This window comes from Tupaia chinensis, unplaced genomic scaffold (assembly GCF_000334495.1).
Source record: "Tupaia chinensis unplaced genomic scaffold, TupChi_1.0 Scaffold145659_1, whole genome shotgun sequence".
Taxonomy (NCBI): domain Eukaryota; kingdom Metazoa; phylum Chordata; class Mammalia; order Scandentia; family Tupaiidae; genus Tupaia; species Tupaia belangeri.
The window spans coordinates 1386121-1400122 of NW_006205516.1; the positions used below are offsets into that span (position 1 = coordinate 1386121).

Genomic DNA, 14002 nt, shown 5'->3' on the forward strand with positions numbered 1-14002 from the left:
GCAGGAAAGGAAGGCAGATTAGCGAATTGCCCTCCAGATGAAGAGCCAGTTCTATCCTCAGCATTAAGCTTTCACATTCTTTTCTGTGTCATAGCAAACTGGGAAAGTAAAAAGGGCCCCACTTAATACACAAGGAAACTGAGCCTCACAGAGGGTAAGTGACTTACCTCAGGCCACTGAGCCAGCCATGGCTACCAACTAGAACCTACTTTTTTTTTTTTTTTTTTTTTTTTTTTTTTTTCAAAATTATTTATTTGCTTATTTTTTTGTGTTTTTACATTTTTTATTCTTTTTGCCCCCTTGCTTCCTTCCTTCTCACCCTCGGCCATTTCCCACCCTCCTCCCACACTGTCTCTGGTATTCACAGTTGTTCTCCCTGCTTTTATACTGCCCAATATTTCAGTTTCTGCCACAAGTACATAGGTTTAGTATATATTAAGTGGGGACATACTTCTGACCCTTTTGCCACCAAAGTTACTTGAATTCATTAATTCCAAGTACACTCTCCCATTCTGACTTTTCAAAATTTTGGACAGATTCAACCCCAAACCACTCTCTCTATACACACACACAGATACACGTACACACAGACAGCAGAAGGTTCAAAGATATAACCAAATAGTTGAGTAAGATTACATAAGAGCCTGAAATGATCTAATCCTGTTAATAAAAATTCACTTAAAGATCCAGCAGGTGGCATGGAGGTTAAGGCACTGGATCTCACATGGCCAACTGTGTGGTTCAAGTCTGGGACACAGAGGCTTGAAAAACATGTCCTGTTGGGACCAGCAGTTAGCATAATGGCTATGTTGCTGAACTCCCATGTAGCCGACCACGGTTCGAGTGCCAGACCCGGTGGCTTAAACTCACACCAGGCACGTGTGCATGCGTGCCCAAAGTCCTGAGAGGAGAATGGAGGAGAAGGGATTGCGGTGTGGCCATCCCCCCCTGGGGGGTGATTTCTTGCTTTCTGTCTCTCTGTCTCTCTGTCTTTCTGGCGAGTGCATGTACCCTATAGCAAAAACCTCTCCGAGAAAAACAAAAAAAACATGTCCTACATATGTTGCATGTGTGCCCAATATCCCAAGAGGAAAGTGGAGGAAAAAAGATTGCAGAATGGCCATCCCCCTTGAGGGGTGATTTCTCTCTCTGTCTCTCTCTGGTGAGCACAACTGTCCAATAGCAAAAACAAAAAACAAAACAAAACAAAAAACCCTCACTTAAAACAGTTGACTACATGGGACTGAAAAGGTTGAAAAATTTTCTCATTTTCTTCAGGAACCAGAAAATTCTCTGCTCAAACCCACTGGCCACAGCATATATATGTTCATTTCCCATACGGCTATTTACTTTTATAGCACATGGTTCTTACACGTCCATCCATGCATGTGATTAGTAAGATGGTAAATGTGAAAAATTCTCTGGAAAAAAAATGAAAATTACATAGAAATGAGGGTTTTTTAAAAAAGTTTATGGAAAATGTGCATTAAAAAATTATGCACTGATTTCAATTTGTTTGCCCCAAATTAAGCTCATACTTTAATTTCATTTTTTCCACAACTTTTTTTTTAAAGGTTTTTGCCAAAGGGAATGTGTGCTCCCCAGAGAGAATCAGAGAGAGGGATAGTGAGAGGGAAAATGAAAAATCACTTCCCAGGGGGAATGGACATACTGTAATACCTTCTCCTCTATTCTCCTTTGGGATTTTGAGCACGCATGTCCATGTGCCCAGCATGATTTTCAGGCTACCAGGTCTGGGACTCGAATAGCGGTCAGCCATGTGAGAGTCCAGCACATTAACCACCATGCTGCCTGCTGCCCCCCACCCCCCCATTATCTACAACTTTTTAAGTCAAGGAGATACAGCTATGGACAGGAATATAGAAACAGATTATAACAAAAGCATAATTATATACTGATTGTCCAGTAAGTAAAAATATATAATATATCTTATCACAACATTCTCAATTATAATTAATTAGTAAATACTTTTAAATGTTGTTTTACCGAGAGTCATGTCTATAACTTCCCCAATTGAAATCTGAATACACACAACCCAAAAGAAAGTTCTCACTTTGAAGTAAGATTAGAATTTGGCTTCAATTCATAGCGTTCACTTTACCTCATCAATGCAATATATTCCAGAACACTTACCTTATCCTGTTTGTCGCCGAAGTGACTAAAATACCACAGACTGCAATTTGGGCTGGTGCCCTCAGGAGGATTCCATGTCCATGTGACTGTGCAGAGGTTTTCGATAGAGACACTCAAATTGGTCACAGGTGGCTGAGTTTCTGTTCAAATCAAGCATAAGAAATAAATGTATCAGCACCAGCCAGTATTTTCAATGAATGGTTCATTTAACCCCTTCTCCCAAGTCCTAGAAGCCCAGAATAATTCATAATAGCTGAGTTAACATAGCTGACATCTGCTGAGTCAGACATGGTTCTAAATACTCAATACATATTAATCCGTTTACTCCTCACAAAAGCTTTTGAGATAGGGGGTACTATTAGCTTCGTGTTAAAGATGAGGTGATCAAAAGCTCAGGGAGGTGAAAGCCACTTATCCCATATCCTATGAGTAGTAAACAGCAGAGCTGGGATTGCAACCTGGGAAATGTTGCTCCAAGGTCACATTCTTAACTATTTGCTATACTGTGAACACAGAGAAAATTTTAGGAAGAGTCTTCAAGAAGTTCATCAAAATGCATATGATGGGGGCCAACAGGTAGCATAGAGGTTAAGGCGCTGGACTACGACATGGCCAACCGCAATTTAAGTATCAGACCCAGTGGCTTAAAACTCACACTGGGTGTGTGTACATGTGTGCCCAAAATCCCAACAGGAGAATGGAGGAGAAGGGGTTGCGGCATGGCCATGCCTCCTTGGGGGTAATTTCTTGCTTTTCATCTCCTTGTCTCTCTCTGTCTTTCCAGTGAGCACATGCACCCTATAGCAAAAAAAAAAAAAAAAAAAGTCTCTCAAAAAATAAATTAAAATGCATATTATGAAAAAAAGGCAAAATAAATAGTTTAATTTCATTTTCCCACAGACTTTCTGAAGTCCTATGTACTCACTAAATACTAGCATTTTCAAGTTGTTCTCCAGGAGTCTGGGGGTTCTCTATGCTCGGGATCCACATCTCATTCAATATGAACAGTTCAATCTCAGCACTTCCGTGAGTAGGCTGAAGCAGCTCATCTTTAATTGTTTTCTAGCATAACTTGATACTTGTTTTTTTGTCATTTTTCCAAAGAAATACTGAGAAAAAGATTTAGCAGCCCTTTATACTCCCCTGAGGTCTGATACTAAACAGCTGGAACTGGTACTTTCACTAATCCGAAGAGAGAAGAGAAAGTGGAGAAGCTGAAACACCATTTCAAACTTTCCTGAGAACTCTTCCTGAGACCAGGGCCATCAAAATCATCCCCCAGAAACTGGGTTTGTTGGAGGACAGGCTTATACAGGAACTCTCTGCCCTATCTTTGCAACTTTTCTATAAATCAACAATGATTCTAAAATAAAGGCTATTAAAGTCATTTCAAAAATAATCCCTCCAAATCTTCTCAAGTGGCAAACTGAATCACTAATTAATGAAGGACTACAGTTATAATTTATCAAATGATAGAGTTAAATTTGACACTCTACACTAACGCTCTGCACTGCAGTGATCCCCTTACATAATCAGCAACTCTTAGGGACAGCCATGCCACAATTCCTTGTTCTCCATTCTCCTCTCCAGATTTTAGGCATGCACACATTTGCACCTGGTGTGATTTTCAAGCTGCCGGGTCTAGGACTCAAACCGCACAGCTGGCCATGTGGAATACAGTGCCTTAACCTCCATGCTACGTGCCGGTCGCTCAAAATTGATTTTTAAACTTCAGTTTTGAAATAGAGTAATAGCCTGCTCCATTTCAAATGGGACTAATTTTTCTCCCACCTGTTTTGAAATATCTTTAGTCAGGTCTTCTAACTGGTTTGCATTTTAGGACATTTGGGGTCTATCTGCTATCCTTTTCTGTTTCTAGTGGTTCCTTGCATATTCCCCATAATTTAAAAGCACACGTGGTTTCTGGGAAGCTGATAGAGTAGGAAGCACCAGGAACCTGTCTCCCTGCCTAGAGAACAACTGTACTGGCAGAGTCTGTCCGCTCTATTTTGGAACTCTACAGTTTATTGAAGGCTTGAAGCTTTCATGGAAAGGCCTGCAAAGTAAATTGCAGTCAATTTTAATCCATTTCAGTCCATTTCAGCTTTTAGCACAACAGTAGCTACACATCCCGCAGCCCCACGGCAGGCAGCTGTACACATGTTCCTGGAACGGCCTGCATATAGCTTGCTGGAGCTGGGGTGGGCAGAAAGGACCTATCCTCCAAATACTGGGATCTGTGCTCTGACCACTGACTGCTGCTTCTGATCACCAAGGTGCGAAAAGAGTGGAAGCCACTGTCATTGCTCCTCCCTATTTTGTTACTAGCAGAAGTGACTTCCAGGGGATTTAAAGGACTGGTGATCCCCTCCTCCATTTTTCTCCTTTTCCCCTTTTGTGAGCCAGACATTAAAAATTGGGACATTAAAAAAAACATCTGTATATACAAGGAAAATTAGAAAGTGATTGCACGAACCCAGGGAAAAGACCTGAGAAGATTTTCTTATACATCTCAGGCCGACCGTCAACACAGAGCCTACAACAATCAGAAATATAAAACAATATAAAAATATAAAAACAATAAACCAACCCTGGGCAGGGGCATGAGTCTACTTTCCAGAGTCAGCTTACTACTAGATTTGAGTGGCCAGTTTTGAATAAAAAGTCACAAGGCATAAAAGTCACAAGGAAAAATCTGACCCATTCAAAGGGGAAAAAGAAATGAACAGAAACCACCCCTGAAAAAGATCTAATAGCAAATATACTAAATATTTTTAAACAAACAGCCTAAAGATAATTCAAAGAAAATTAGGAAAATTTTTGTATAAACAAAATGGAAAGAGCTATAGAGATAGAAAACCAAAAAGAAATTCTGGAGCTAGAAAGAACAATAACTGAAAAGGAAAACTCAGTAGAGGAAACCAAAGGTAGGTCTGAGCAGTAAAGGAAAGAATGAGCAATCTTGAAGATTCTTAAAGATGGGAAAATGGAAATGATCAAGTCTGAGGAATAGTGAGGAAAAAAGGACTGCATAAAAGTGAATAGAGTCTAAGGGACCTGTGGGACACCACCAGTAGACCAACATATATATTGTGGGGGTCCAGTAAAAGAACAGAGAGAAAAAAAGAGTAGAAAGACTATGTAAAAAAAAAAATGAATGACATTTTCCTGGATTTGGTGAAAAATATACATACAAAATTAAAAACTTAGGGGATGCAATGAAAGCAGTGCTAATGGGGAAATTCCTAAATATAAACATTTATACTAAAAAACAAAAACGATCTCAAATCAACAAGTTAAGAAATTGGGAAATGAACTAACCAAATCCAAAACTATCAGAAGGAAGAAAACAATGAAGATTAAGGCACAGATACATAAAACAGGAAGCAAAAAAATAGAAAAAATCGATGAAATTAAGTCAGTTTTTTTTTTTTTGAGAGGTTTTTGCTATAGGGTGTGTGCGCTCGCCAGACAGACAGAGACAGAGAGATAGAAAGCGAGAAATCACCGCCTGGGGGGATGGTCACGCCACAATCCCTTCTCCTCCATTCTCCTCTCGGGATCTTGGGCACGCACGCACACGCACCCAGCGTAACTTTTAAGCCACCAGGTCAGGGACTCATACCGCGGTCGACTACGTGGGAGTCCAGCAACATAGCCATTACACTAACTGCTGGTCCCTTAAGTCAGTTTTTTGGAAAGATTAACAAAATGTACAAATCTTAAGCTAGATGGACTTGGGAAAAAGAGAGAAGATTGAAATAACTAAAATCAGAAATGAAAATGGACATGTTTCTCCAATTGTACAGAAATAAAGAGGTTTATAAGAGATTTACTGTGATCAGCTGTACACTAACCAATTGGATAACCTAAATGAAATGGAAAAATTCCTAGAAACACAAAACTAAATCACAAAGAAATAAAAATCTGGAGCTGGCACCATGGCCTAGTGCTTAAGGGAGCAGAATCCCATATAACCAAACACGGTTCAAATCCTGGTCCTGGCAGCATGAGAAACAGGCTGGATGTGTGTGTGTACACATGCACAAGTCTCCAAATAGATGGAAAAGAAGGGATTTAGGTATGAGCAAACCCCATGGGGGGGTGCTTTCTCTTGCTCGTTCTCTGTCTCTTGGTCTTTTTCTCTCTGGCAAGCACATGTGCCCTGCCCTCTGACAAATTTTAAAAAGACAAATAAAATCAGAATACACTGGGTCAGCAGGCTGTGTAGTGGTTAAGGTGGCTGGGTCCCACATGCTGACTATGCAGGGCAAGTCCCAGCCGGTGACTTCAATAGCATCCCACATGTGTATGTATGTGTGCCCAAAATCCTGAGAAGAGAATGGAGGAGAGGGTATTACAGTGGAAGAGAAGGGACTGCAGCATGGCCATCCCCTGCTGGGGGGGGGCGGACTTTCTCTCTCTCTCTCTCTTTCATCTTTCTGATGAGCACATGCACCCTATAGCAAACTTAAAAAAAAATCTGAGTAAAGTAAACCTATAAGCAGTAAGGAGACTGAATCAGTAATAAAAAATCTTCAACAAAGAAAAGCCGTGGGCCTTATGACTTCATGGTTGAATTTATCAAATATTTAAATAAGAACTACTACCAATTCTTCTCAAAATTTGCCAAAAAGTTGAAAAAGAGGGAATACTTCCTAACTTGTTCTATGAGGACCACATTACCTGCTATGAAAGTCAGCAAAGACACTACAAGAAAACTACAAATCTACAACCCCCTGAATATTGGTGTACATATCCTCAATTAAAATATTAGGAAAATGAATTTAGGAGCATAAAAAAGAATTATATCCCATGACAAAATGGGATTTATTTCTGGAATACAAAGATGATTCGACACACAAAACTTGATTATATAATACACCATGGTAACAGAATGAAGAGGGGAAAACACATGATCATCTGAATTGACACAGAAAAAGCATTTGACAAAATTCAACAACTTTTCATGATAAAAAACTCAACAAACTAGAACTATAAGGACAGTAACCAAATATAATAAGTTCTGTATATGAAAAACCCACAGCAAACATTACATTCAGCGGTGAAATAGAGAAAGCTTGTCTTCTAAGATTGGAACAAGACACAGGTAAAAAAAAAATCCCTACTTCTATTTAACATGGTACAAGAAGCTCCAGTCAGAATGATTAGAGAAGAAAAAGGAAAAGGCATCCAGTTGGAGCTAGTGATATTACCTCTAGCCTCAGGTTTTATATGCAGAAAACTCCAAGGATTCCACAAAATACTGTTAAAATTAATGCAGCAAGATATGAAATCAACACACAAAAATAAGTTGTGTTTCTATAAACAATGAATAGTCTAAAAAAGAAATTATGAAAATAATTCTATTTTACAATGGCATCAAAAAGAATAACACACTTAGGAATTAACTGAACCAAAGAGAAGAAAGGTTTGTACAATGAAAACTACAAAATATGTGACAGAAATTAGAGAAGACAAAAATCAATGAAAATATCCTATGTTCACACATTAGAAGACTTAATACTGTTAGGATCTAGATTCTATCTGAAGTGATCTATAGATTTAATGCAATCTCTATCAAAAGTCTAATCACATCTTTGATGAGAAAGAAAAACACATCCTAAAATTCATATGGAATCTCAAGAGACTCCAAAGAGCGAACACAGTCTTGAAAAGGAAGAACAAAGCTGGAAGACTCATACTTCCTGATTTCAAAACTTACTACAAAAGTACGGTAATCAAAACAGTATGGGACTGGCATAAAAACAGACATACACACCAATGGAATAAAACAGAGAGTCCACAAATAAACCCTCGCATCTATGGTCAAACGATTTTTAACAAAGGAGCCATGATCACTTGTAGGAACATGGCTGATTACCCCTAATTCTTTTAGACTGATAGTTTCAGCCCAGATCCAGTCCGCTAAGTTCCCTTGAAAAAAGCTCCAACTAGACTCAGGGCTGCATGGATCAAGAAATGCAGAAGCAGCTGCTTGTGTTTCTGAATCTCTGTTCTACCCAATCTTTCCCACGTGTGAGCACCACTCTATGGGGAAAAGGACAATCTTTTCAACAAATAGTACTAGGAAAACTGGATATCCACATGCAAAAGAATAAAGTTGGACCCTCACCTAACATCGAGTACAAAAATTAACTCAAGGGACCAGCAGTTAGCGTAATGGCTATGTCGCTGAACTCCCAGGCAGTCGACCGTGGTTCAAGTCCCAGACCCAGTGGCTTAAACTCACACTGGGCACGTGTGCGTGCCCAAGATCCTGAGAGGAAAATGGAGGAGAAGGGATTGCGGTGTGGCCACTCCCCCTGGGAGGTGATTTCTCACTTTCTATCTCTCTGTCTCTGTCTTTGTGGCGAGCGCATGCGCCCTATAGTAAAAACCTTTCCAAAAAAAAAAAAAAATTTAAGATCAATCAAAGACCTAAATATAAGCCCTAAAGCTATAAAGCTCATTGAAGAAAACACAGGACTAAAGCTTCATACCACTGTTTTTAACAATGATTTCTCGGATATAACACCAAAGACACAGGTAACAAAAGAAAAATAAATGACAGATTAGACTTCATGAGAATTTTTTAAATTTATACATCAAAAGACAATATAAACAGAGTAAAAAGGCAATCCACAGAATGGAAAAAAATATTTACAAATCATATATCTTATAAAGGAGTAGTATCTAGAATATTTAAGAACTCCTAAAACTCAACAAGAAAAGAAACAATCTGATTCAAAAATAGGCAAAGGACTTGAGTAACTACTTCTCTAAAGAAGATATACAAATGGCCAATAAGCACATGAAGATATTTAACATCACTCATTATTTTGGGAAATGTGAATCAAAATTACAATGAGACATCACTTTGTACCCATCAGGATGGCTACTGTCAAAAAAAAAAAAAAAGAAAATAACAAGTGCTGGTCAGGATCAGGAGAAATTAAAACCCTTGTGCAGTTGATAGAAATGTAAAATGGCATAGCTACTGTGGAAAACTGTATGGTGGGTTTTTCAAAAATTAAAAATAGAATTACCAGGGCCAGCAGGTGGTATTGTGGTTAAGGCACTGGACTCCCATACGGCCGACTGCAGTTCAAGTGTCAAACCCAGTGGCTTGATAATCATGCTGGGCACATGTGTGCACTTGCTCAAAATCCCACAAGTAGAATGGAGGAGAAGGGACTGCATCATGGCCATCCCCCCTGGGGGGTGATTTCTCACTTTCCCTCCCTCCCTGTCTCTTTCTCTATCCAGTGAGCACATGTGCCCTACAGCAAAAACCTAAAAAAAAAAAAAAAAAAAAAGGGAAAAAAAATTACCAAGATCCAGCAATTTTACTCCCGGGTATATACGAACATAATTGAAAACAGGGTCTCAAAGAGATATTTCCTACACTAATGTTCATAGCAGCATTATTCACAATAGCTAAAACATGGAAGCAACCCAAGCGTCCATCTACAGATGAAGAAATATGCAAAATGTGTTACATACACTTACTTTCAATGAAATATTATCAAACCTCAAAAAGGAAGGAAATTCTGACATATGCTAAATGAATGAACCTTGAGGGTATTACGCTAAGTGAAATAAACACCGTATGATTTCACTTATACGATATACTTTGAGTAATCAAACTGAAAGAGACAGATTGAGGAATAAGAAGTTATTGTTTAATGGGTACAGAGTTTCAGTTTTATAAATAAGCATAATGGAGATGAATGGTGGTGATGGTTGCACAACATTATGAATGTATTTAATAACACTTCAAAATGGTTACGATGGGGGCCAGTAGGTGGTATGGTGGTTGGGATGCTGGACTCCCACATGGCCTTCTATGGTTCAAGTCCCAGACCTGGCAGCTTCCTTTCTCACTTTCCTCCTCTCTCCGTCTGTCTCTCTCTGATGACTATAGCAAGTTTAAATAATAATAAAAATGAATAAAATAAAAATAATTTTTAAAATGGTTAAGATGGTAAACTTTAAACGTATTTTACCACAATAAAAAAATAAAACACACACACACCTCTCTGAAATGTAAATACAATCTGCAAATGTTTACATATGTGGTATACGAACACATGTGAACACATGTGAAGCGTGTGTGTGTGTGTGTATAATATGCCCAGAAAAATAAAGAATTAGCTGGTGACTGTCCTTCTTGCAGTTATCTTACAGCCCTTTATATATCATTTCAGTGCAGTATAGTGATTAAGAGCATGGTCTCTGGAGCCAGACTGCCTGACTTCATATCCCAGCTCTCCTACTTACTAGCTGGCACACGTTTCTTAACCTTTCCGTTCCTGAGTTTTCTCATCTATAACACGAGGATGGTAAGAGTAACCTATTGCAAAGGGTTATTAAGAGGATTAAATAACTTAGTACTGGCAAAGTGCTTAGAACAGTGCCTGTACAGAGAAAGTGTTAGGTATCTGCTTTCTTTCTTCTTTAAGGGACAAAAGTCCTAAACAGTTGCTTTGATTTTCTGTGAAGCTGAAAACCCATGGCCTTTGAGACAGAACAAGTATCCCTTTCGCCTTATAAGCTTTCCTTAGGCAGCTAATTTCAACCATTTCTTGGAGGTTGATCACCGACCTCAGAAAGGAGATCAGGAAGGAGAAAGAACCCAAATAATTCTCTGAGCTAAACTGTAAACCCCAAGTAAATCTGTAAGGTCACCTAGAATAGTATACTATTCAATTAAGAATTAAAACAGCCACCACTCTTTTCAAGTATAAGGCATTTTGCTTAGCTTCTAGCTTTTGCACTCTCCTGTCCAATCACAGAAGCTGGCAGAGACATGCACGTTTCGGGAAAAGTTAAGGAAATCACAAGAATCATGTATGAGTCATCCATCTGCTTTCCTCACATCCACTCAGTCATCAGTTCATGTGTCTGTTCTTGCCACATCTTTCTTAATCACCTTAATCATACCAATGTGCTTTGTGGGGCTTCACAAGGCAGGCAAACACCAGTAAGTCCTGGTCCTGGACAGGAGGCATTAAGAACACATCTTTCTAGTGGAGACCTGCAACTCTAGATTCCTGCATAGCTTCACACTCCACGGGCTCTCCTACCCTCCCTGCTCACTTCTTCTCCAATGTCATCTCCCTCTCACTGCTCCCCACTCTGGACTTCTAGGGCAAACAAAGCTCTTCTGCCTGGATCGACTTTGTCAACACACCCTCCTGCCAAGCTACACTCCTTACTGACCACAAAAGGGCACTCTCACTCCCCATTTCTGCGTCTCTGCTCCTGCTATTAACCCCAGTGGATAACTTTTCTACCTCCTGAAATTCCACCTATCTTGATGGTCTAGCTCAAGTTTCACCTGTCCTGTAAAACCAACAACCTTCCCAATTTCTTCTGAACACCTCCAATACTTACTGTTTGGACTCCTCAGTCCAGCTATTATAAAGCTAGTCTTCAATATATGATCATTTGTTTCCTTTTTATTTATTTATTTATTTATTTATTTATTTATTTATTGAGATTTTTCTATAGGGCACACGCATTTGCCAGAGAGACAGAGGCAGAGAGACAGAAAGTAAGAAAGCACTCCCCAGGGGAACTGCCACATAGCAATCCTCTCTCCTCCATTCTCCTCTCCAGGATTCTGGGCAGGCACATACATGCGTCCAGTGTGCGTTTCAAGCCACCTGTCCAGGACTTGAACTGCAGTCAGCCACGTGGGAGTCCGGCACCTTAAGCATCACCCTACCTGCTAACAAATGGACTGTACGTACTTTCATGGGTTCCAACTAGTCCTGCCCTGCTACCCTGGATGGCGCCCAGTTCCTCTGTCAACCAAGGACTCCCCTCACATAGTGTAGTGGTTAAGGGCACGGCCTTTGGAATCAGGTTGGTAGTGTGAGAAGCCTGGCTCTTCCACTTTACCAGCTATGGGACTTAGGGAAAGGGCCTTAGTCTCAATGTGCCCCAGTGTCCTCCTACAAGAAAATGGACTAATAACAGCACTTACTGATTAGGTTGTCTGTAAAGACTAGATGGAACAGTACAAGAAAAGCACTTAAAAACTGTCAGACATAAACACTGTATAAATGCTAGCTGTTATTATTAAGTCATGACACAATGTGGGCTATTGAGCAACTAAACTAAGCTAGTAACCACAGAATAGAGCTGAAGGAGCTCTCAGAATTTATAGAGTTCAACCTCCTCATTTCACAGATGAGAGCACTACAGCACAAGAGAAGGGAAATGACTAGCCCGGAGTCCTGCGACTCGTAAATGTCAGAACCACTGAAAGTCAAGTCTCCTGACTGGAGATACCTAATGGATTTCCACCACCACCACCCACCATACCCTAATACAATTCTATCAATATTTCTCATGAGGAAAAAACGTTCCTGTCTTCTAACAAACCAAGCTACCAATAAACTGTACTGGTAAATCTGATTACGATGGAGGTTGCCTGTATTGTCTGAAGGCCAGCTGTTGTTTCAGGTGTGTGTGGGAGGGAGTCTGAAGGAGGATACTAGAGTGGCAATGTGGAAATCTGGAGACTAAGGGGCCGAGTGACCTTATGCCAGTCCCTTCCCTTCTCTGGACTGCAATTTCCCCCATATGATCATGGAAACCAAATGTCCCCAACTGAACTACACTTTGGGGACAAGGATTATGTGGCATACTCTCAGGTTTTAAGTCAACCTACAAAGTCTAGTACTAAATAAAAGAGATACTTGAATAATTATTGACTGACAGACTTCAAGCCTCTCTCAGGTCTCTATGGAATGCCACCTTTTCAGTGAGGTCTTCTCATTCTACCCTATTTACAATGGCAAACCCCTCCCCTACTTTGTTTTTCTCTATAGCACTCAGTCGCGGGACACACCATCCATTTTACTTTTTTCCCTCCTCTGACTCTGACAATAGCGTATTAGCTCCAGAGGGTAGGGACTTGATTTGTTTTGCTCTTGTCTGCAGATTCTCAGCCCCTAGAACACTGCCTGGCAGAAGCAGGCTCTGCATGTACTGTGTTGACTAAATCAATAGAGGCCATCAAGGTTTCCTCATCATTGTTGGAACTTGGGTTTCAAAACACAACACACTGGGAAAAATGCAATAAGGAAATTGTAGGTGATTCTGTGACAGAAAAACCTATAAGATTTTGAGCTAGCATTGTCCTCCAAATGTCCAGAAGATCATGCACATCAGGAGGAGGAAAACATCATTAATCCTCGATTTTTTACAACTTTTCAGGACCATTAATTCTAAGATGCTGTACAAGGTGAAGGGTATATATAGAAACTCTCGAAATTACCTTTGCAACTTTTCCTTAAACCTAAAACGTTTCCAAAATATAAAGTTTATGAGAGCTGGGACCAGCAGGTGGCATGGTGGTTAACATACTGGACACTCCCACATGGCCAACTGGGGGTCGATTTCCGGCCCGGGTGGGTTCGAGTCCCGGACCTGGTGGCTTTCTCTAGCGCTCTCTCTCTCTCTCTCTCTCTCTCTGTGTGTGTGTGTGTGTGTGTGTGTCTGGTCAAATTAAAATAAACGAATGAATAAATACAGTTAAATAATTCTTTAAAAAATATAAAGTTTATGGGAGCAAGCGAGAGAGGGCATCTGCCTGGATGATGCTCTGGATTACCAAAACAAATTCTCAGAGCTGTGACCCTCACGTCCTTTTTCTACAGGGATGAGCATCTTCAGAGGTTCCCTTCAACTTCCACCCTCAACAGCCATCCTAGGGAGGATGAGGATCCTCGTGGCCCCGGGTCAGGAACCCGGGCACGTTCCCCGCTCGCCCAGACTTCGGTGGTCATCCCCTCGTGGGCTCACACGCGACAGTCGGGGCAGGAGCGGCGGC

The 14002-nt window shown here is 40.3% G+C and overlaps 1 protein-coding gene across 1 annotated transcript in view; it reads right to left on the bottom strand.

The window, feature by feature from the left end:
- IL13RA1 (interleukin 13 receptor subunit alpha 1) overlaps positions 1–14002 on the bottom strand; it is a 76647-nt gene that overhangs the window by 61693 nt on the left and 952 nt on the right. Inside the window, exons 2-5 of the mRNA XM_006168286.2 lie at positions 13448–13468; positions 12064–12116; positions 10460–10510; positions 2155–2294 (exon numbers count right to left, since the gene is read on the bottom strand). Coding sequence (XP_006168348.1) covers positions 2155–2294; positions 10460–10510; positions 12064–12116; positions 13448–13468 — 265 coding nt within the window. The remainder of the gene's footprint in view (positions 1–2154; positions 2295–10459; positions 10511–12063; positions 12117–13447; positions 13469–14002) is intronic.